General features: G+C 37.3%; 1 protein-coding gene across 3 annotated transcripts in view; it reads left to right on the top strand.

Moving 5' to 3' along the window:
- The window catches only part of GRIA2 (glutamate ionotropic receptor AMPA type subunit 2), a 158,395-nt gene that overhangs the window by 79,795 nt on the left and 53,031 nt on the right, over positions 1 to 25,569 (top strand). For all 3 annotated transcript variants that reach the window (XM_069976623.1, XM_069976625.1, XM_069976624.1), the window contains exons 6-12: positions 1,101 to 1,262; positions 13,828 to 13,995; positions 14,495 to 14,599; positions 15,226 to 15,336; positions 18,260 to 18,466; positions 18,844 to 19,214; positions 24,766 to 24,964. In XM_069976623.1, the coding sequence (XP_069832724.1) occupies positions 1,101 to 1,262; positions 13,828 to 13,995; positions 14,495 to 14,599; positions 15,226 to 15,336; positions 18,260 to 18,466; positions 18,844 to 19,214; positions 24,766 to 24,964 (1,323 nt within the window). The remainder of the gene's footprint in view (positions 1 to 1,100; positions 1,263 to 13,827; positions 13,996 to 14,494; positions 14,600 to 15,225; positions 15,337 to 18,259; positions 18,467 to 18,843; positions 19,215 to 24,765; positions 24,965 to 25,569) is intronic.

Here is a 25,569-nt window from a genome sequence, read left to right as displayed (position 1 = left end):
AGTCCTTGAACCTAGCTCTCTGCATTCCTCAGAGCAAGACAAGCTGAGAGGAAAATACCTCCCATCCAGCAACAACCCCCGGACTATGTCACAGTAGATAGGACTTTTTATTTCTTTTCAACAGTTTTTTTGTGATGTGTGTGTGTGATGTGACCGGTACTTGTGAACGGTAATTCTGGCATTTTTTATGTATACACCATTCACCATATGGACGATTTGGAGTCTTTTTCTCAACTTTATTTTTTCTAAATTAAATAAAATGCAGAATACATTAAAGAATATGCAGAATACATATCAACTATGCAATCAATAATTAGAGTATATCTCCCCACTATATATAAACAACAACCGTTATTTGGTACTCAAAACTACGGCACTTGTATTAAATAGAAAACTGAATTAAAGTTTATGGACAATGGCCGTAAAATAAATTACATGGACGTTATTTTGATGGCCGTTGCCAAACAACGGTGATTGTTTAATACATTGTGTGAAACGACTGCTGTTTGCATTGACTTCAGTGCAAATCATTGCATTATAAAAGAACATTCTTTTTTTTTAAAGTACGGCGTGTGACCATAGCCTTAAAAAAAATCACTGAACCTTTTCAAAATAGAATTTTTGTTCTTTTTGTGCTTTAAAGAAAAGCATCAATATCATGGGGGTATACTTGATTGTGTGTTATATCTCTAAATATATTATTTGTTATGATTTGGGTACTTTTGTATCTAGAAAACAAGCCATTTCATCTGTATAGTGAATTTATCTATGCATTATTTATTTTAAAGCAAGGAAAACCATGACGTATAGTAAAATGTATAGTAAATTAACTGCAATTAATGATGTCATATTCATTCAGTTGATTGATATGTTAATTTAGTAACTTGTCTGTACATTGATTTATTTGATTAATGAACATTTTGTACTTATTACTTTCCTTCGCCATTTCCATTTTCTAAAGAAGCACAACATTATCTGGAGAAATTGAAGGTGGTTTATTAGTTTCTATGCCTTGAAGGGTTCTCGATTTATTAAAATGACTTGTCTGCAAAAGCCTTATCAGAATAAGAATCTAATCAATGCATTTTTTTTCCACACAGGGCTTTACAGATGGAGATTTATCAAAGATACAGTTTGGAGGAGCCAATGTATCAGGATTTCAAATAGTCGACTATGATGACCCTGCAGTTGCAAAATTCATACAGCGTTGGTCAACACTAGAGGAAAAGGAATATCCTGGTGCACACACTTCAACAATTAAGGTACTTTACAAAAAAAAAAACATCAATAGAAGTATCTTATTGTAATAGACCTAAGTACTGTATATGACAAAAAATGTATATTTTATTGTTTGCTAGCTGCTAGCTGCTAGCTGTGGACACAGGGCAAACACAAGGCAAACACTGTGCGAGTGTGTGACACAGGGGGAACAACAAAATCTGGGTGATTTAGCAGGGATTTAATTGCAAGTACAAAGCCATTGTAAGAAAATCGGGACTGCCATGGAAACAGATTGGAAGCCAGCCCTTGGTGCTGGACTTCCAATCGGAAAATATAGCAGCATGGGACCACTGGAACCTGTTACGTGCCGAAGTGGCTCTGGGGAATTACATGGCTCTGGGGAATTACATGGCTCTGGGGAATTACAGTAATGCTGGAGCTGAAGTGTGGCTTATTCCGACAATAAAGTAAAAACATGGATTGGTCGTTATAAGGCCTATTAGTGACAATCGTAGAAAGGTGTATGGGTGGTTAATAAGGGATTAGATATTTAACAGCAGATTTCTGAAAACTGTCTAAAAAGCTGAGCTATGATTGGTTTCAATGGAACTGAGGCCTCATGCATGCATCCATAGCCCTTTCCATAGTCACAACAATATACAAGTCTAAACATATGAATCCGTAACCATCCGCATTTTCATGGACCCCCTTCATTTACAATAGGTGTGGCTCCCCAAAATGCATCCAAAACACCTACTAATGTGTATATGGGCCCATAGAAATTAATAGGTCTGGATTCTGTCCATATTTGCGGGTCTGCAAATGTAAAGAAATGTATGTGTGAAGGGGGCCTTAGTCAGTTATTATATTAAATCTGCTCCCCGTCTTAAGGAATTGTTTGATTCTGCAGACCTCCCCACCTACAAACTGAACCCTTAAAAACCTGTCTACAAAAAATCTTAGAGATAACAGGAACAGAACAGGTATCATAGTTAGCACATGTAAAGTAACACTCTTCAGTTATCCCCTTTTTAAAGTAAGGCAATCACAGATTTATAGTTCTAACAGTTCAACTAAACACTCTTTCACTTCTGGAGGCACAAACTGTTAGTGGTTACATAACATTACACAGAATGGATCTAATTTACTGTGTTTTTGTCATCAAATTCATGGATTTTACAAGTTTTTCCCCAAAAAATTCTAAAAAACTCAACCACCCGTCATTCTGTGCTTTAAAACAAAAAAGGGCTGTGTCTTGGGTGTGTCCCTTTAACCCCTGAAAGAGAACCAATCATGGCTGAAATTGAAATTTTTTTTTTGCTAATTAGCTGTAATTTATTAATATTTGTAAATAGACTTAATTATTTTTACTGTCGCATTTTTGCAATATACACACTTTACTTTCCTGTCTCGCGTCAGCTCCTTTCAAAAGACAGGAAGCTCCCGTCATGCAGAGCAGCAGCAATGCCAGGGCGCCGCCATCTTGATGACGTCACTTGCGTTCCACCGCTGGAACGCAAGTGACTAAATTAAGATGACAGGGCCCGGCAGTGGACAAGAGGATTGGGTAAAGTATAATATACAGACTGCAAAGGCAGTCTGTATCTTCATAAATAGACAAAATTAAGATACAGACTGCCTTTGCAGTCTGTATCTTATACTTTACCTAATCCTCTTGTCCGGAACAGCAAGGCCGGCCGCCGCTATCTTGAATACGTCACTTGCGTTCCAGCGGTGGAACGAAAGTAACATAATCAAGATAGCGGCAGCTGGCCTTGCTGCACCGGAACAAGTGGATTAGGTAAAGTATAAGATTCAGACTGTAAATGCAGTCTATATCTTCATAAATAGACTTCATAAAGATACAGACTGCATTTGCAGTCTGTATCTTATACTTTACCTACTCCTTTGTTCTGGTGCAGTAATGCCGGCCGCCGCCATCTTGATGATGTCACGATGGAATGCATCGCTGGAACGCATGTGCGTTCCAGCGTGGCGTCATCAAGATGGCAGCGCCCGGCATTACTTCACAGAAGAAGAGGATTAGGTAAAGTATAAGATACAGACTGCAAAGGCAGTCTGTATCTTCAGAAATAGACTTAGGGACAGATGACCTTTAATAATAGGGACATTATTATTTTAGGTCATAGGTTCTTTTTAAGGGCAGAGCCCAAATTGGCCTTAAGGACCGGGACAATTTTCAATTTAGTGTTTTTGTTTTTTCCTTCTTGTCTTATCTGTTATTTTTCCAGCTACAGGGCCATGTAAGGGCTTGTTTTTTTAGGAACAGGTGTGCTTTGTAAAGGCGCCTTTTGTTCTATCATACCATGTATGATGGAACCCCCAAAATATAATTTATGGGGTGAAATTAGGGATACAATTCTGCAAATTGTGGGGGGGTTCCCTGTTCACGTTATGCTTTTTACGGCAAAACTGACATTTTATCTTTATTTTATAGGTCAGTCTGAATACAGTGATATGCAGTTTATATAGCTTTTCTACTGTTTTACTATTTTTATTAACAGTAAAACTTTTTTGCAAATAGGTGTGATTACAATGGCCCTTTTTAGACTCTTATAGCGTTTCTATTTTTTCACGTACAGAGCTGTATGGGAAGTCATTTTTTTGCGCCATGATCTTTAGTTTTTATTAACACCATATTTGTGTAGATGAGACATAAATGATCAGTTTTCATTCATTTTATTTTAAATACTTTAATTAAATATTTTGCCGGACTTCTCCTTTAAATGAATCACTTATCACTTACAGAGAGGTTACTTGGCGTTTTAACAGGGGTTAATCAATATTACAGCAGTCATCAAAAGACACTAAAGTTAAAACTGGGAGTTCGCCAGTTTTAACTTTACATGCCGCAGTGATATGGTTATTTACAACATTTAATGCCACAATTGATTTGTTTATCAGGGATACTTAAAAGACCATTGCACAAGACTACTTGCGCATTGTATGATGTCTGGCAATGGTAACACCTAGCATGAACTAGCAAACACCTAGCATGAACACACAAAGTTTTTTCACCTCCATTTTTCAAAAGAAAAAATTAAGTCTGTAATTTTGCTGTTCGACCGCCCGTCAGTGCAATGACAGCTGTTGGTACATTATTCTAGTTTGGGTTAACTAATTGGCCTTTGGTTGTGTCTTTAATTGGAAAGACCATTGAATTTAACATTAAAAACGGCTAAAGGACATTAAAAAATGTCATTTCATTGACTTCCATGTATTGCATTGAAGTCAATTGCATTGCCGCAATAACGGATATCTTTTCAAATAGAAAAGGCGGATGCCTTTTCTTTTTTTTTTAAGTTGTGTTAACATAGCCCAAAGATGCATCAACTCTTCAAGGGAAAACCTACAGCACAGGATACTAATGGCCAAACAGATTACTTAAAATAGGTTTAGGTGCTTTTGAAGATTTTAAAAAATCTCTCTAATAAGTTTAAAAGTATTTTTTGTGTCCCTTAGGAGTTTTGGGCAGATTATATCCTTCTATACAAGGGGTATAATCGACGTGTAAGTGAAAATTCCTTTTAAGAATCAAATAACAAGGCTTTAAGCACAATTCTCCGTTACATACAGATTTCACATTTTCCAGAAAAGGAATTTGCAATAGACAGCTACTAGTAATTCCTCTTATACATTAATTAACATGACAAGCGGTCTCAGGCGATATTTAATCTGGAGTTAGTTTAGTTGTAACACTACTACCCTTATATGAAGGGTCATTGAAAGACATGTCATTATACATTTTCTTCCAGTAAAAATTGTTGTTATCATAATATATAATGTATGACATAATTCTTAGAAATATTAGAATTAGAAAATGGAAAGCAGTAATTAAAATACTATTGCATGGAGTGGTCTGTGATTTGTTATTACTTGTAAAAAAATAATAATAATCATATTCATCATTTTATGTATATAGCGCCAGTATATATATATATATACACACACATATATAGATATGGGGGTACATAGACAAAATCAGACATTACAGAGATATAGATACACATACAATTGTCAAGTCAAACATGAGGAGAGAGGGCCCTGTTCACAAAAACTTACAGACTATACCGAGAGGCTTATAGGCAAAAGGAAGAGAGGCAAACGTTCTTCATTGCTGCAAGGCTCAGCTATCTTTTATAAATAGGAAAGTAATTTTTGATAGTGCTTTTATTGTTGTATGACTGTATTCCTGGTTTACATTATGAATAGAGATGAGCAAAGTGAATACGGAGAATCAAAATATGCTGTGAATTGGAGCGTCAATTTTCTTCGTTCTGCGAAGCGAATTCACGAATTCCTGGAAATTCACAAAAAAATCTGGAGCATTACTGGGTGGTAGAAATGGCTTAACTATAATCCCTAGCGCTCTAGGATCGAAGCAACCAGTTAGATCAGAGCAGGGAGAGACTAACAGAGCGATTTAGGGACAAGAGGAGAGGGGAACTGATTGTGGGTGATTTTTTGTTGTAGCTGCCAACCAAGTGTCCAGTTTACTAAGTAACTTGGTGCCAATAGGAATTCACCTGGACCAGTGAAGACACAGTCCATATTATTCACTCACTGGACACTGTAAACTCCTATTGAGTTGTACCAATTTACTGGGATCAGTGAATGGATCATGCGCCTTACATAATCAGTGCACTCCACTCCTACTGTGTTATACAAGTTGGGTTTCATTAGATTGGATGATTGACTGGCTGATTAACACTATTTTTAAATTGTAATTTTTGACAATTTTACAAGAACATTCATTAGTAAATTTGTCATTCTGTAATAGTACCAGTAATTTAGCTACTATAGTTTGGCTGTATTATTGAAATTCATTAAAATTCGATTTGCGAATATTAACGAATTTAAACCAAAATTCGTGAAGCTGCTTCACTCATCTCTAATTATGGGAATACTAATAATTGAGAATATTTGTACCTCTGTAGGTTTGACAACCTACAGCAGCAGCTCACCTTGTGATCATCTTAAAAAATTTCCAACCTTGTTTGGTGACTCTTGTTATATATTATGTATTTCCTTTCCAATACTTTAAGGTGTAATTCAAACTGTATTGATGGTAAATGTCACTGTAGGAATTAAAATTTTCATTTTTAAAGGAAAAACATTACCAGCTGATACCCAGTGTTGTGCTTCCGTGTCAGCTCATGTCAGTCACATTGTATTAAGTTTCTTCTTTGTAAGATGAGCCTTTGTGTTTATATCTGTTGGTGTGGAAACAAATCAGATATTTATTTTCATATTCATGTTGACTGCTTTACTGCCTTTAAGCGCTGTACACCAAACCATCCATAGGACATTGTAGACGTCCTAGTTTTCCAAGAACTATAACAACATAAATACTATAATAGCAAACTTTCAATTATTGTATTTATTATTTTAGACCTTCTCTTATAAATGTTATTATGCCATTGTTCAGTATTGTTTCTATTTGTCAGTTTTATATACAGAAGCAAGTTTTTTTTTTTTTTTTTTTTATTTAAAAAGTTCTAGCTTTATTATATTAATAATTAATTAAGAATTACAGGACAACTTCAGCAATGCAAAGAAAAAAGACTGACATACAGATGACATATATTTCATGCTCACCTTCCCTCACCAGAGCTGCTCTCTATTTGCATTTCCTGACGGCCACAGTCCCCGTCAGCTCTGGTGAGCATCTTCAGTTGTCCCCCACTTCCTCATTCTTCTGTAATTAATGGGTAATGTGTGTTAAATAAGGAGTAAAAAAAAAAAAAAAAAATGCCGGAGTTGTCATTTAACTTTTATCAGTAAAGGAAAAATATTTGCCACTTTGCATAATTGTGCCATGTTTGTGCTCATTTATAGGAAAGTATAAGAAGATTTGTATATGCAAATGCGTAGATGGTTATGTCATATATATTTTATGAAATATAAAGGGGAATGAATACACACTTAATTCTTTAATAGTCTACAAATACAGTAGACTTAAACAGTGGATCGGGCTGTTTAAAAACTTATCACATTTTTAGGCTATGTTCACACAATATCTGTTTTCATCACTTCTTTTGGATGGCCTTAAATTTTAAAATACAGCAGAAATTACGGCCATTTAAGCTATGTTCACACGGCATATGACACTGGTCGTTCCGTGACCCGGCTGGGTCACGGAACAGCTGGTCTCTGAGAAGATCATCCCGGCATGTACTGCAGTACCGGCCGGAAAGATCATCTGCGCATCAGCAAGAGCATCAGCGTGCACCTACATCAGAACTCTCATAGCACACAATGAAGCACTGAATTGCGGCCGCAAAAAACTGACATGGCAGTTCTTTGTGGTGCTGCATGAGATCCCGGCTGGAGCATATAATAAGTATATTCGCTCTGGCCAGGATCCCATCGATGAATAGGCAGTGTTCCACACCGTACAAAGTACGGCCGTTGTTGCTGATGGCAACAACAGCCGTACTTTTATGCTGTGTGAACATAGCCTTAACCTGAAAACAATTGTTGTGTAAACATAGCCTGAGACTACACTATTAGTTGGCTTAGTTGGTCCTATTAGATTAAGCAACTGTTTTTCTCTCCGATTACAAATAAGAGCTTTTGGGAATGTCCTGAAATAATTCACTATAATCCATAGAATGATAGTCATTAGTTACAATCGTAATTACAATTGTTCGTAAACTCTAGTATATGAACAATTGTAATCATGAATGATGTGTACATACAATAAAGATTCAATCAGTGAACGATTAGCATTGATTTTATAGTCTGCTCAAAAGTTGCGATCAATGACAAGTGAACAAATTTTCGTTAGTTGTTAGTTATCGTTGCCTGCATACACACACAGAAATATTATTGCTTAAATTTGAACAATATAATGATTTTTTGCACAATATCTTTCTGTGTAATAGCACCCTCAGGGTCCTATTAGACTGAACAATAAAATAACAAATTGTAATAACAAAAAATGTGCACATACACCGGAAAATTTGCAAACGATTAACCATAATTTTATGGTCGGCTCAAAAGATACAATCAATGACACACAAAAAAAATGTCTTTGTTGTTTGATTGTTGCCTACTTACACATGAGAAGATTATGGTTTAAATTCAAACGATATAACAATTTTTAGCATGTGAATCTTTCCGTGTAATAAGGCCCTTTGTTTTATACCATTTTAAGCCCTGCTCCCTTTTCATTAAAACCATGCTCACTTTCTATTAAAGGGGTTATCCACTGCTACAAAAACATGGCCATTTTCTTTTAGAGACAACACGACTCTTGTCCCCAGTTCAGGTGCAGTTTGCAATTAAGCTCCATTCACTTCAATCGAACTGAACAGCAAAAACCGCCTAAGCTGGAGACAAGAGTGGGGCTGTTTCTGGAAGAAAGTGGCCATGTTTTTGTAGCGCTGGATAACCCCTTTAAACTTTAATGAGCTAGGTATTAAGCAAGGTATATAAAATGCAGCGCAAATTTTACACGATTTTTGGCCCAGGCAGTTTTATTTATATCCCAATTATATTTTTTGATTTCACCAACATCTGCAAGGAGTTTTCTCCAAGTACTAAAGTTTCCACCCACACTCCAAAACATACAGATAGGGGAGTTTATCATTTATAATATAAGCCGTAATGGGGACAGGGACAAAACTGAGTTATGACAAGCTATGTGAAGCACTACAGAATACATTGGAGTTGTATAAAGAATTACTACGTTTTTTAGAGCATGCTTCAAGTATGCCCTTATAGGCATATACATGAGAAAGCCGTAGGAACCATCTTTCGATCCTGGGTTGTCCCCATGATAGTGCCAGCCCTGGTGATTATGTTGCCAGGATCAGTGATTACCATGACAGGGGCATTTCCTCACTTTTATAGTACTGCGATCATATTCAGTTGGAGCACTGAAGAGATTAAGGTTGAGGTAGCAGTTTTATTTGACTGTTGCAATATTTAACTGGTTGTAGTAATTGAAAGTAACCACAATGCAAGCCTTTCCCATTGTTGTAGTATGCAGCTTTAGGCTATGTTCACACAACGTAATATTTTAGTAAAAAACAAATGCACATTGCAATGGAATCGGCTTCTGTTCTTTACTGCAAGGGGCAAGGGTGGCATTGCATTAAAAATTAATGCAATGCCACCAGCTGTGTTCACACAGTGTTATGTTAACGCTCGTTCTTTAGAACGGGCATTAAAATAATGTATCTGCCAATTAGCTATTAATATCTAATAGCTGTTCAAACAATGTAATTACATTACATTGAAGTGAATGACTAATTGATTTACGGGCACACCCAACGGTGCCCACAAATCAATAGTAAAAAAAAAGAACATTCCTGCAGCCAATACAGAGCTATCGGCTGCAGGAATGGGCTAAATGCAGCTGGGCAGCCGGCAGTTTAACAGCATCCGCAGTGTGAACATAGCCATAGAGTGGTTGCATAGGAGTACTAAAGTCCTCTACTGCTGTTTTTTTTAGGTATACTAAAAGTGACTGTGAGATGACTGTAAAAATGTACAGTACTCCATGGTGTGAAATTTTTCTAGTGGTTATAACTCCTATAGATTATATGTAAATTGGGATTCTGAGACATCACCTCCAATGATGTGTAGTAGAATCTCTGTATTGTAACAGTCATAGTTTTGAATGCGGGAAAGGCTATGTTCACACAAGGTTAAAAATAGAGAAAAGGTGGCCGATTTTGATATTTAAAAAAGTCAGTTATTGCCGCGATTTAACTGACGGCAATGGCAATGCATTGAAGTAAATGCAAAGACGGACGTACAATGCACACAATGTATTGAGTAACAGACGTTTTAACAGTGGACGTCAAAATAATGAACATGATCATTATTTTCGGACGTGTTTTGCAAACAGCAGATGTTTTTATTAGTTGTTCACACACACAGCTTTTCTTTTTTTACCATTCTTTCTCCGTTTTTACTATTAAATTCAATGGACTTTTCAATTAAGCCACACCCAAAGGCCAATTTGTAACCTCAAATTAAAATAATGTACCAACAGCTGTCATTGCACTAAGGGGAGGTCAGACAATTAAATGACGTCTGTTATTTTAGATTCAAAATGAGGGACGTCATTTTAAACAGAACTGAAAAACGTTGTGTGAACATAGCCAAATACTAAAGTTTCAGTTAATGGACATATTTATTCTACAAAGTGACATTTTTTTCTGTCCTTTCTTGGGATTTGTTTCATTTGTACTGTTCCTCATACTATACATACTAAACTATATACTATGCAGGCTATTACATTGAGCTTTATTACTTAAGTTTACAAATTGTTTATGTTGAAAGGTCATATGCTGTATCAATGGGTTGACCTCTCTTCCTCTATACAGAGTACAGTGACATTATAGAAAGTCTCCCAATAACATCATTGACATGCCTTAATTACTTTGCTACTGGATTCATTGGAATGCAATCATTTAGAGTACTCATCCCTGTCAGTTTCCATATGATTCTCAGATGGTGATGTAAAGTGTATGCTGCCTAGATTACACGTACATCACAGACCAGCTACTAATGACCTAATTTCTTGTACTATCCATGAAAAATTGGACACATCAGCAATTGTAATGTCTTTCTGAATGAGACTGCAATAATAGAATTTGTCTGTGAATTCGTTTTTGGTAGTTAAACATTACTGATAACCCTAGAATATTCCACCAGTCTTTGATTGGAATTTTATATTGTAGGATGCTATGAGGCTTTTCAATCCAGCTGCCCTCTGGCATGTGTTCTACTGTTATACCACTTTAATCAATTAAATCAGCTATTGATACATTCTCAATGTGATTCTAACTTTAAATAGCAAGTCTCTGTATTTGTGTTTTATGCTCCAATGTCTCGTTTGAATTTAATCTATATTGGGCATAGGTCCAGATGCATCACGCTAAGAACTGTTAATTTTTTTTTAAATTATTTTTATTATGTTTGTATTGTATGTTTAGGCTATGTTCACACTGCGTACGATTCCGGCCGCATTTCGTACACCGCCGTACATGTGCGGCTGAAACTTTGGGCGTGGGAAAAATCGACATACGCCCGTAGTACAGTTATGCTTCCCTAGCTTGTTTCGAAGCGATCTGAAACAGGTCATTTACTTGGAAATCTTCGCCCAGCCCAATAAAACTCACAGAACCTCTTGGATCAAAAAATCAAGTTCAATTTGGCTGAAATAAGTACTTCATACGGAACCGCATGGAAATCCACGGCCGTGAGTTGGAACATTTCCGTCCTCAAACAACGGTCTTGTTCATTTTTCACGGGGCCGTATATGATCTGGTCGTAAGTTCATACATAGTGTGCACTGTGTGGCCGTGTATCGTATACTTTCAAGCGAACGCATCAACCTCAAAACTACATGCGTATATTCTATGGTCGGAAAGATACGTAGTGTAAACATAGCCTCAATGTATATTTTAGGAGTACTTTGTGATGTATATGTTAGGCTAAGTTCACACAACGTCTTTTCATCTCCGTTTAAAATGACGTCCGTCATTTTGAGTCTAAAATAATGGACGTTATTAAGCAGCCTGACCTCCCCTTAGTGACGGGTGTTTGTACATTATACTAGTTTGGATTACTAATTGGACTTTGGCTGTGGCTTAATTGAAAAGTCCATTGAATTTAATAGTAAAAACGAACAGAACGGTGACAAAAGGAAAACTGTGTGTGAACTACAAATAAAAAACGTCCGTTGTTTGCAAAAGATGTCCGAAAATAATGATCATGTTCATTATTTTGACGCGCGCGGCAAAAACATCAGTTATTCAATACGCTGTGTGCATTGGACGTCTGTTTTCCCATTGACTTCAGTGCATTGCATTGCAGTCAGTTAAATCTCGGCAAAAATGGACGTTATTTTAAATATGGCCACCTTTTTAATATTTTTGACGTTGTGTGAACATAGCCTTATAGTGAAAAGTTTGGCAAAAAAATGTAGGTATGCATTTGGCTAATATATATATATATATATATATATATATATATATATCTTATTACCTGTCACAATGACTGCAATGACTGAATGTATATGCAATAGTATAGATTGCATATCTATACTATTGCATATACATCCAGTCATTGCAGTCCGTTCTCTGATACTTAGTAAGTGTGCACTTTAAGGCTACAATATGTGCTAACTATGAGGTCATAGCGGGAAATGGTGCATGGTCATTGGTTGTGACTGTCAATATTACAAGACAGCTGCCTTTCCCCCAAATTATCTCATAGTAGGAACATAGTGTGGCCTAAATGTTTTGCCAACACAAATGTTGTGAACACAGCATAAATGGCTATTCTTTCAATTGATTGTTTCTACTGATGTAAATCTACATTGCTTAATATGACATTTCAGTGGTTTATTTGAAATTACTTAGGAAAAAAAATAAAGCCAAATAATCCTGAGATCTTTTGGGTATAATTTATGGACGCTGTCTAAAAGTAAAAATTCTTGTTTGAAGCAACAAATCAGCTGCCACAACTCCAAAGAACAGAAAGGAGTAAGCCCAAAACAATGCAGGTGCACACCCGAATAGTGGAAAATGAATAAATCTTTATTAGATATGCATGATAGATACTACAAAACAACAGTTGGACTAGAATCCCTATACATGATTAAAAACAATTAAAACCAGAAAGAACATTGGAGAACCAGACAATATAAGGAAACCCCCAGGCCTAAACCCCAATTATATAAGTACACCAACCTTCCCTAATAAAGAGGCACCTATATACATGAGAGTGATAACAATAAATATAAAGTGGTGTGTCTTAAAGTGCCAAATAGTTGTATCCTATTGCAATACAAAAACAAACAAATACTATATGGTGTAAAAAGTAATCAAGTACAAAAAAATGAACTAACTAAGCAAACAATTCATATCACCATGTGCATGGGAAGAGAGGGAGAATTGGGATAACCCATGATGCCCTACGCGTTACGTCCACCAGCAACTTCTCTGATGAAGTTCCTGGTGGAGTTCCTGGTGGACGTAAAGCCATATATGAACAATCTTTAACCACACACATTTTCAGCCATGTCGGCCATTACAGTCTTCCAACCATGCCACACATGGTACTGGGGTAAAGGGCGAAAAACATTCTAGGAATATTCTGAGGACATTCCTTATCATAAGATCTACATTTAGACTGCTCTGGAAATATGAATGTGCAACATTACAGATTTTCTTGGGGAGCGAGGCTGGGTTTTTTTATGTAAATTGAAATGTATGTGTATAAATGTAATTTCTGGAGATGAGCGAACCGGGTTCGGGTTCGAGTCGATCCGAACCCAAAAGATCGGCATTTGATTAGCGGGAACTGCTGAACTTGAATAAAGCTCTAAGGTTGTCTGGAAAACATGGATACAGCCAATGACTATATCCATGTTCTCCAGATAGCCTTAGGACTTTATCCAAGTTCAGCAGCCACCGCTAATCAAATGCCGAAAGTTCTGGTTCGGATCGACTCGAGTATGCTCGAGGTGCGCTCATCTCTAGTAATTTCCATATAGAATTTTATTGAATATCTTAGCTCCTATATTAACATTCCTTTACACTATTTATTACTTTTTTTCAGTATACTTCTGCTTTGACGTTTGATGCTGTCCAAGTAATGACTGAAGCTTTCCGTAATTTACGGAAACAGAGGATAGAACTCTCTAGGAGAGGAAATGCCGGTGACTGTTTAGCAAATCCTGCGGTACCGTGGGGCCATGGAGTTGAAATAGAGAGAGCACTCAAGCAGGTAAATGGGAATTGCTGTTTTCTGAAGAAACTATGACTTTCTATGCAGCCTGTGGAAAACTGCTCTATTGACTTGGACCTTCCTGTAATTATTTTATGTATGGGTTCAGTCATTACTTCCTTATTGAAACGGTAAAAAATACCTATCCACATATTCCTAAAAGGGAAAATACGGCATCATATATGCGCTCAGCCAGTTACTGGCCACAGCGGTTTCCTGCCTCAGTCAGTTAAATGAGCAGGTCTTGCTGCTGAGACAACTAATCTCAGAAGCAGGAACAATGGTGAGAACAGTAGGAGAACGGTATCAAGGTAAAAATCACCTTTTTTATTTTTACTGTTCTCCCAGCTGAATATAAATATTGGATATCAGATTACCGCTTTAACATATTCTTTCTATTCTAAACTTTGTTCTAAAAGGCCAAAGCATTTATAATAAGGTTTAAATGTATACCATTCTGTACCTAATACCAAAACTTCTCCACATCTGTGTCCAATAGGTCCAGGTGGATGGTTTAACAGGAAATATAAAATTTGATCAGAATGGTAAAAGAGTGAACTATACAATCAACATCATGGAACTAAAGAGCAATGGACCTCGTAAGGTAAACTCTATATGGCAAAGATGGAAGTAATGTTAGAACATGTCCCTATAATCCTGTATACAGGTATTTTAAAAAATACACAGTATGGCTATGTTCACACAACTTTAGATTTCAGTAAAGAACGGACGCTTATAGCAATGGAATCAGCGTCCGTTCTTCATTGCGGGATGGCACTGCACTAAAGTCAATGCAATGCCACTTGCTGTGTTCACACAGCATTATGTTAATCCCCATTCTGTACATTAAATAATGTACCTGTCTACTATTTCCGGACCCTGTTCAGCATCTAGAAATAATAGCTGTTCCCACAATATAATGTGCAGCTGCGGCCGCACTTTACATTGAAGTGAATGGTTAATTGATTTGCGGGCACACCCGGTGGTGCCCACAAGTCAATGGTAAAAAAAAAAGGACGAGGTATCGGCTACAGGAGCGTCCTGAATGCAGCCTGGCTGCAGGAGCATCCTGAATGTAGCCTGGCTAGTGTGAATATAACCTTATTAGCAAGTAAATGGACATCAGTATAATTTTTTGGGCTTTTTCTTCCACATCCACTTAAGTAATATAAATGTTTAATTTGTCTGCCTATCCACTTTTACCTGTAGTTTTTCATTTTATTTTGGCAGATCGGCTACTGGAGCGAAGTTGATAAAATGGTGGTAACTGTTACAGACGTATTGTCTGCAAATGACTCCATGGGTTTGGAAAACAAAACTGTTATTGTCACAACTATTTTGGTAAGAGGTGTTCTAATAATAATAATAATAATAATAATAATAATAATAATAATAATAATAATATTTCTTTGTATAGCACCAACAAATTGCACTTCTTCAAGCTAAATATTCTGGATAGTTATCTAAAAACAATATATATATATATATATATATATATATATATATATATTTATTTTTTTTATCTTTTAAATATATTACAAACCATGGAAGAGTTACATTTTTGTTGGGGCTTGTTTCAAAACGTGTATCGATTATTTTAATTTATAAATATTTAATATTGCTGTCCAGTGTTATTGTGCCAGTTAATACTCTATATTCAGTATTACATCATCTAAGGTGTATATTTTTGCAGTGCAGTTCTGTATAGTAACAGACAGCCCGTGGTTATATAATCTGTTCTCTGTAGTCCTCAAGGAATAGAATGATTACCTGAATAGAAATGTCATCCATCTCTCTCTTACCTTTCTCCCCTAACACCTCAAATCTGTGCACATTATAGATTACATTTGCCCAAATAGCTATTTTTGGGCATAGTATCAATATCTCTCTCACATGAGTACAAGTAATTTATTCTCATGGGGCTGAAAGAACCTTTGAAGTATATAAGCCATTTTCTCTGGAATATTATTCTTAAGAAGTTGATGCCCAGCCACAGGCTTCATATAATATATAATATAATAACACATTTATTATATGAAAGCAGCTCTATAAAACTATTATAGGCACTTCTTCATAAAAACCATATTATAACATACATTTCTACTGTGGACAAGTTATTACAATGTGAAACCGGTTTATACTTGTCAATCTTGAAGTTCTTTCCATTCAAAGAATATTAATTTGCTAGCACATAGATACAATTACATATATTCTTCCTTAATCCGTGAAAATACAATAATGATCATTTGTATTGTTTATCCATTTAGAAATGGCTACAGTATTGTAAATGGCAAACACCTCTTCAGGGAAAATAATGATATTTCCAGAATGACTCACAATATCATAGAACTTGTTCATTAAATTAAACATTGACAGTGATATTTCAAGTCTAATGCGAAGTAATTATTTTGGTATCATGGGGGATTTCCATATGGCTATGACCTGACAGAATTGATCATAGGTGTGCCATTGGTGACAGTAATAACAAAAAAAAGCATGTCATTTTGTGTTTCCATAGATAATTGCTTAGTACGCAGCACATGGCCACTATTGTATAGTGGCCATGTGCTGCGTACTAAGCAATTATCTATGGAAACACAAAATGTAAGTTCATATGGATAAAGTTTTACCATACATAGAGTAGGAGATCATAGAGTACATACATAGAGTATCTCGTTGCATGGACGGATGATACATTTTTTCCATATTTGCATGGCATATATCCAAATCATTAAGTGCAGGTGTGTGACAATGTGCAGCAAATGTGAAAACACAGGAACTGAAGGCCTGGGAGCAGAAGCCTTCTGCCATCTTCTACTGCCTGGAAACCTCTCGATTCACTATTGATACTACTGGCTTTATGATTACACATGCTTATTTTGGATGTTTTATGCATGTGCATCCCCTGAATTCAGGATATTAAAAGTAGTCCAGGTCTCATTGTACTTCACACTATGTAAAAAAAAAACAACAACAGCCATATTTCATAACAATGGCCGTTGTTGTGCAAACAATGGCTGTTGTTTTTACTGTTAACCTAGCCTAATATATTAGGCCCCCTTCACTCGTCCGGAAAAACCACCCGGATTTCCTATCAGGAAATCCGGACGGATTTCCGGACGCATAGACTTTCATTGGACACGGACACCCTTCCGGAATTTTCCGGAAGGGTGTCCGTTCCGGAAAATAGGACCGGATTTTTTAGAACCGGTCCTATTTTCGTCTGGAAATCCGGCCCAGACGCCCCCATAGGAGTCTATGGGAGCGCCCGGGCCCCGGACGCTTTCCTGATGCACATTAGGAAAGCGTCCGGAGTTCCAGCCACCCGGACCACCTTCCGCCTCTGCCCCGGCCTCCTGCTGCCTCTTCGTCCGCCGCCTTGTCTGCAGGTACCCCCCGCGGCCACTCGCGGCACCCCCGCACCCCCCACGCGGACATTAGTGGTACCCCTGCACCCCCAACCCCCCCCCCGCGGCCGCTCGCGGGTGAGATTAATACTCCCATCATGTCCTGCTGATAAGACATGATGGGAGTTGTACTTCTGCAGCCTGTGGCCATCCAGGTTGCAGAAGTACAACTCCCACCATGTCCTGCTGACAAGTCATGATGGGAGTTGTACTTCTGCAGCCTGTGGCCATCCAGGTTGCAGAAGTACAACTCCCACCATGTCCTGCTGACAAGTCATGATGGGAGTTGTACTTCTGCAGCCTGTGGCCATCCAGGTTGCAGAAGTACAACTCCCATCATGTCCTGCAACCTGGGTGGCCACAGACTGCAGAAGTACAACTTCCATCATGACCTGTCAGCCAAGCATGGTGGGAGTTGTAATTCTGCAAGCTGTGACCATCCAGTTTGCAGAAATACATGTCCTATTTTTCTTCTCATGAGGAAATCCTGAAGGTTTTTCCTGATGGTTTCCTGATGGTTTCCTGAAGGTAAAAACGGATTACTGTCAGGAAATCCTGATACTTTCCTGATGACATTTAAGGCCTCCTGATCAGGATTTCCTGAAAGTAAAAACTGACACGGACGTGTGAATGGGGCCTTACAGAAACCATAAATCTGAATCAGTTTGGTCATAGATTTGTTTTCCTACTTTCCAATTTTTAGAACTGATTTTGCCTTTAAGTTACTCTACCTGTGGGGTACTGACTACTAATTCTACTACTTTCAAAAGCAATTTGGGGGTTTAGGGGATCTATGGAGTTTTGAAATTATTTATGTAATGGTGTTTAAGTCATTAGATATTGGCTTTCATTTTTAGGAAGCCCCATATGTGATGTTTAAGAAAAATGCAGATCAGTTTGAGGGAAATGATCGCTATGAAGGATATTGTGTTGATTTGGCAACGGAAATTGCCAGGCACTGTGGATTTAAGTACAAACTGACAATAGTTGGTGATGGAAAGTATGGTGCAAGAGATGCTGAAACAAAAATATGGAATGGAATGGTTGGTGAATTAGTCTATGGGGTAAGTACTATTTTAAATATGTCTATAAAATCTACATTACTCAAAGCTAAAACATACCTACTGTACGTTGAATGTTTCTTCTTAAAATGATGTATTAAAAAGAGTCCTTAATGAGTGATACTTAGATAGATAGATAAAATATGAATTACATAGTTTCAGATAATACAGTTGCCTAATATAATAGTTAATGTACTTTTCCATTATTTCCTTGTGTCATAGGCATCTTGTGCTTGCGATTGTAGTGATCAGTTCTTAGAGCATTACACTATTTCTAAGTGCCGTCACTATGGCAGCTGTGTGAATAGACAGGCTAGTCTGTGTTTGTAAACGATCATTGATTGATCACTAATCTGGTAACCTTTTTTTCTGTTTTACAGAAAGCTGATATTGCAATTGCTCCATTAACTATAACACTGGTGAGAGAAGAAGTAATAGATTTCTCAAAACCATTCATGAGTTTGGGAATATCAATTATGATCAAGAAGCCTCAGAAGTCAAAACCAGGAGTGTTTTCTTTTCTTGATCCTTTAGCCTATGAGATCTGGATGTGCATAGTGTTTGCTTATATTGGGGTCAGTGTAGTTTTATTCCTGGTCAGCAGATTTAGCCCTTATGAATGGCATACTGAGGAGTTTGAAGATGGAAGAGAAACGCAAAGTAACGAATCATCTAATGAGTTTGGAATTTTTAATAGTCTCTGGTTTTCCCTTGGTGCCTTTATGCAGCAAGGATGCGATATTTCGCCAAGGTTGGTTACTTATCTCTTTCTACTTTGTGCATTTTTGGTCTGAAAACAGATGCCATGGTGAATAAATTCACGGAGATGGAGACATAATTTTCATAATGTAGGTGCAGTTTACGTCATAATCAAAAATATATATATTTTTTTCATAAGAAAATAGAAATGAAGGTAATAAATACATTGTCTCAGTGAAGTTATAAACACCATGTATACAGAAATGCACAAGGTTTCAATAATTTCATGCCTTCTTGGAGGGGTACCGTGTTTTTGCTGCATCCCATTTCACAGATTCAGGTCCTTGTGGACAATGAGCTGTGGTGGGAAAAAGGGTAATGCAATCTTACAGGCTTAACTATACATATAAGAATTGTCTGGATTAATGTATTGTTTACTGTCTCCAAACAAGTAGATATGTTATCGATAAATTCACATTACAGAGATATGGTGATACACCTCACATTCATATAAGCTAATTCTGTTTCAGAAGATAGATTTTCTCTAGCAATTAAGAATGACATATCTTGTGAAACAGACATTAGTCCATTATGTTGTTTTACATTGTGCAATAGCCACAGTGAGCTGTTCACATTTACACCATGAACTTAGAACATAAAACACAAAACATATAGGAACCATTACAACCCTTGGCAAAAAAGTGTGGAAAAAACACACTTAGGCCATGTTCACGCAACTATTTTCAATGGTTTTTCTTGATACTCAAAATAACGGATGTTGTTTAACATACAGGTTAATGATGGCCTTTTTGGGTGGAGCTAATTTTAAAAGGTCCATTGAATTAAATTGAAAAGACAGTGAAAAAAAAATCTCTGTGTGAACAATGTAACATAACGTCCGCTGTTTGCTAAAAACGGCTGTGAATTAATGACATGAACATTAATTTGACAGCTGCTGACAGTGGCCATTATTCAATGCATTGTGTAAACTAATGGCCATTGTTTCCATAGACTTCAATGAAAATCATTGAAGGCTGAAGACAATGGCTGGTATTTTGAGTATCAAATAATGGCCTTTATTTTAATAAAATAGACAATGTGTGAATGTGGCCTTAAAGGGTGTTTACCCAGCTTTTTTTTTTTTACCTTGTACAAAGTACAAATCATAAATGTGGCACAAAAAATGTTTTTTTTTTCTAGTTAATGACATGTTTTTTTCTGGTCTTGTAGGGGAAAAATTAGTTTAAGGGGTTGTCCGAGCAAGAATCTTTTTGAGATATGTCTAGGGAGGGGGTGCTTGAAAATTATAAAGTATACTTACACCCCTGGGTCTCTTGCCACCGCCAGTATCTTACTGCTTCATCCCCACTGTGCGATGTCCCAACTCAGTCGCTGATTGGTTGGGCGGGCCTGCAATGTCATGGCCCCAGAACCCGGAAGCAGCTGCACAGTGGGGAGTGAGAGGTAAGATACTGGTGGATATCTATCAAGATGTCTAAAAGAAAACCATCTTTGTTGCCCATTGTAGATTATCAGAGCTCAGCTTTTATTCTTAAACTGTTTTGGAAAAATTAAAGCGCCACTGTGGTTGGTTGCTATAAGCAACAAAAACAATGGCTAAAGGGTAGCGATCATGCAGTGTAGAGGTTAGGATAAACATGATACGCATAAATAGATTCCCAATCTGCATTGGCCAAGGAGATTATGCTGGAACTTTCACCTGGTGCTGAAACATGAAGAGATCATGCCTGAAGAAATCATATTTCCCGGATGACTTGGTTTTTGCATGTTAGGTAAAGAACCAGGGGGAATGTCAATATCAAGCAATATACTGTAGAATACCAAGCCAATAAAATGGTCATCTACCAGTCCTGATATCCTTCTAACTCTAATTCTATAGTGGAAACCTAAAGAATTTGTTTCAAACATGGTTCTGTCCTGTAAAACTGATCTGTCAACCGTTACTAGAGAAATGGAACCAGATCGATTTAGAATACTATTTATTACAAGTCAGTCATGTCAGGGAAAAAAAAGAACATGTCAAAAGCTTTGATCAGTTTGGCATTTTTAGACCCCATAGACGGCTAGAGTCATGAGAAGTGTATGGCTAAGTCTCCAGTTCCCTGCTCTACCCATCTTGTTTCAGAAGATTTATCATAGTATTTGTCTCCTGCAACAAAAAGGAATGAACTTTCATAATTTTTCCTCTACCTGACCTAGAATAACATATGGCATTAATACAAATTGTTCCTATTTGTTTAAGGTCGAGCTACATAAAGCCAGAAAGTTCAACTATTAAAAGTGTATTCCAACTTAAATTAACTAATTCCCTTTTCACAGGATAGGGGATAAGAGTGATATCACAGGGGAATATTGCCTATGGATATTTCTGCATTTTCTATAACGGCCTTGACCTGCATGCTAATGTTCCTCTCATTTTCTATGGAAGCTTCTGAAGTTAGTTGAGCATTGTACCTGGCGATCTCCACCAACTTCGTAAACAATGAATAAAAGGAGTGGTTGTCTGTGGGCCAACACACCTTTCTGAGTCTAGTCCTTATTCTGCAAATTGAAGGTGAAGGGGGTAAACATTCACACCACCTGCCATCTCACACTTATGCTCTATAGTAGGCTTAGAGATTAGCTAAGTTTAAGCTGGAATACCCTTTAAAACAGACGTCATTTCACATAGGTCATTTGTATATTTGCACATTAATCTGGTAAATCTCCACTGAATCTCCACTTCACATATAAGTGCACAAAATGGCATGGACCCAACTTAGTCCTATATCCTAAACATAGTCAGCTAGTAAATATGTTCAGGTCTCTTCCTGCATTTAAATGAGTTTTTACTTGGATTTAAAAGTGTAGTTTGCTGCACTTTTACCTAAAGAAAATTGCCCAAACATAGTCACTAGCTGATTATGTTCAGTCTATAGGAGTAAATTGGATCCAGGCCAGTTAGCGCACAGTACGTCAGCACTAGAGTCTGACAGGGTACTTACATATCCATGCATAAGATGGCAGAATCATGGTGTGAATGCACCCTAAGCAAGGCAATGATCTGTTCATGAGCTCCAAGCTCTGATTTTTCTACTTCCACAACTATAGAGCACGCAGAACTTTATCTTAACTCAGAGATTGCCAATGGTAATTTTTGGCACAGCATTCTAGGCAAAGGGCTGCTTGAAGAAATAAAGGTTTGTTTCTAGAATGCTGTGTAAAAGATTACCAAAATGTTACATCTCTGAGTGATGTCAAAGAGGTCTGGTGCTCTATGAAGCTATGCAGCCCTTCCTTTTAGAAATCGGGTACACTGTTAGGTTACAGTCTTCCTTAAGATATTAATGTCTATTTCTTTGGAGAACTCAATTGAAATGAAAACTGCTATCGTTGAATACCCTTACATATTTAAATACCTCTGGGCTGGAGAAAGAGTTCAAACCCAACTGCATGATATCTTCATGAAAAGTCATTTACCAATATTCCTGCTAATTCAGCCATAATATTCAACCTGTACCATTAAAAATTATTAAAAGTTACTTTTAATAAAGATGCTAAAATACACCAATACATGATAATCAGAAACAGGTTTTATAGAAGAATACAGTAGTCAGTAAATCCATCAGAGTCTGAACTGGACAGGTGTGCACAAACCTCATGTGTTATAACAGCTTGTGAGCACGAACTTGGTGTCAATTGTACCCCTATATCTCAACGTGTTTCTGTCACCTATTATGGTAAGGTTATTATGGGAGCTTTAAAAGTAGACACAACAGGTCTACTTACATATACACTGTGTAATACACAGCACCACAAGTAACACAAGTGCATGTACATAATACATGTAAGCACCATAGTTAGCACAACTGCTTAATTATAGGTTTTGAGAAAAAACAGCTCTGCGGGTCCAATTGTTGGCCTGAATGCACTGTGTTGTGCCAGGTGAGGAAGGAACGGTTTCAGCGTAACATCCTGCCTACTGTATAAGAGCCTGGGATCCCATCATAATGATATTAAAAGTGCTTAAAGACTACTCTGTGCACCAAGCACTCTACACCCAACCCATGGAATGCAAAACCCATAGGTGTGCTGTACATTTTGCTGCCACATCAGTGCAACAAGTGCTGAAATCACATTGCACATAAAGCTTCTTATAAAGTTACAAAATGCACATGATACTGTGCTTACATGTAAGGCAATTACTTCAGCTTTTATCTATAAGGAAACACAAAGTTGAGCAATGGAGCAATTTGTGACATTTTTTTGCAAGACACCATTCGTAAACCCTTAAAAATCCCCCCCCCCCCCCCCAATTGAGTGAAATTATAAAATTCTAACACTTGTCTGCACCTGTCACTAGGGAGATCGTACTCGCTTACTGTATACTGTCTATACATTGAGCTCTAATAAACATTATGCAGAAAGCTTCTAAGCTCCTAGTGGTGGCTGCAGACAGAATTTTATCATTTCATTCTCTGCAGGGGATTTGAAGCCCTTTATTTACAATATTCCCCTCTGTACCCTGTATAAGACATGAGCCCCATGCGGGGCCGCAAAGAACTGACATGTCAGTTTTCTGCAGCCGCAATTCAGTGAATTGCGGCCGCAGAAAGACCTGTCAGTTCACACAATGAAGCGAGCGGCTCCGGCCGATTGCTTCATTGTGTGCTATGAGAGTTCTGATGCGGGCGCGAGCTGATGCGCCTGCATCAGAACACTGCGGCCGAAAAGATCATCCGGCCGGTACTGCAGTACCGGCCGAGATGATCTTTTCAGAGACCGGCCATTCTGTCACCCGGACGGGTCATGGAACGGCCGATCTCATACGCCGTGTGAACATAGCCTTAGGCTGAGTTCACACACAGTATATTTCAGTCAGTATTTGGTCAGTATTTTGCAACCTCAACCAGGAGTGGATTGAAAACACAGAAAGGCTCCCTTCACACAATGTTGAAATTGAGTGGATGGCAGCCATATAACTGCCATTATTTCAATACAACTGTCGTTGTTTTAAAATAACAGCAAATATTTGCTATTAAATGGCGGCCAGCCACTCAATTTCAACATTGTGTGAACAGATCCTTTCTGTGTTTTCAATCCACTCCTGGTTTTGGTTGCAATATGAGAACCACAATACTGACTGAAATATAAGTAGTGTGAACCCAGACTTATACCTATTGCAGGACCAGAAGAGGCTGTGCACAATTTCTACTGTTGGTGTTCTTTGAATCTTTATGTACTTACCAGCTCCTGTATGTCATAGACATGTAGGGCATACAGCAGCTGATAAGTATTGGAAAACTTGAGATTTTTAATAGAAGTAAATTATAAATCTCTGGCACTTTCTGACACCAGTTGATTTGAAAGATTTTTTTTTTTTTTTTTGCTGTAGTTGCCTTTAAATGTTTCTTTAAAGAATTAAACTAATTTCCAGTGCTATGCGAATATACTAGTATTTTTTTGATATCCTGTGCTTTTTAAATCAATGTAGAGAATTTTGAATGAAACCACTGAACTTTATAGTAAATGTATTGCTTTATGTAAAATTTCAAACTGTACTGCATACAAATTCATTCCATTTTAAAAATTAATTTCATTAGATCCCTTTCTGGGCGCATTGTTGGAGGTGTGTGGTGGTTCTTTACCTTGATTATCATTTCATCCTACACGGCTAACTTAGCTGCCTTCCTAACTGTGGAACGGATGGTGTCACCTATAGAGAGTGCAGAAGATCTTTCCAAGCAAACTGAAATAGCATATGGTACATTGGATTCTGGGTCAACTAAAGAGTTCTTTAGGGTAAGACTATTTTTTTTTATATATTTCATGTTTGATGTCTATTGTTTTATAGCACTTTGGTCCTCAAGTTGCCACCTGGTACAATGTTTTCATCTTTCTAATCATCTAACTATGCTCTGACTGGCTGTCTCTGCAACATGGTATTGTGTTACATATACAATTTAGAGAGTCATCAGATAGAACTCACCATAATTCAAGTTGCTTCCTTTACTGATACATATAGGGGGACATTTACTAAGGAGTCTTATGTGTGCCACTATTCTACTGAGGATTGGTGTATATTTTGTTCCAATAGCTTGTGGCTGATTGATTAAAATATAGCACTGCCATAGTGAATGTATCTTAATAAAAAGTTGCACAAAAAGTTGCAAAATTGCGTGAACATATTCACCTGTTACTGACCAGATGTAGGCCTGCACCTGTTTGTGCGACTTTGCAAATAATTAATTGGGCGCTAATTTTGGATTATGCAAATTTTTGGGTGAATACGCAAAACAGGCAGATTAAAAAAGTTGCATCTAAAAAATATTCACCCGTCGAATACTGGTTCATAGATAGAACTTAGACCAAAAATGGGTGAAAATCCAATTATTCACCAAAAAAAT

The sequence above is a fragment of the Dendropsophus ebraccatus genome, chromosome 7 (genome assembly GCF_027789765.1).
Source record: "Dendropsophus ebraccatus isolate aDenEbr1 chromosome 7, aDenEbr1.pat, whole genome shotgun sequence".
Classification (NCBI taxonomy): domain Eukaryota; kingdom Metazoa; phylum Chordata; class Amphibia; order Anura; family Hylidae; genus Dendropsophus; species Dendropsophus ebraccatus.
This window is presented reverse-complemented; position numbering and strand designations above follow the sequence as displayed.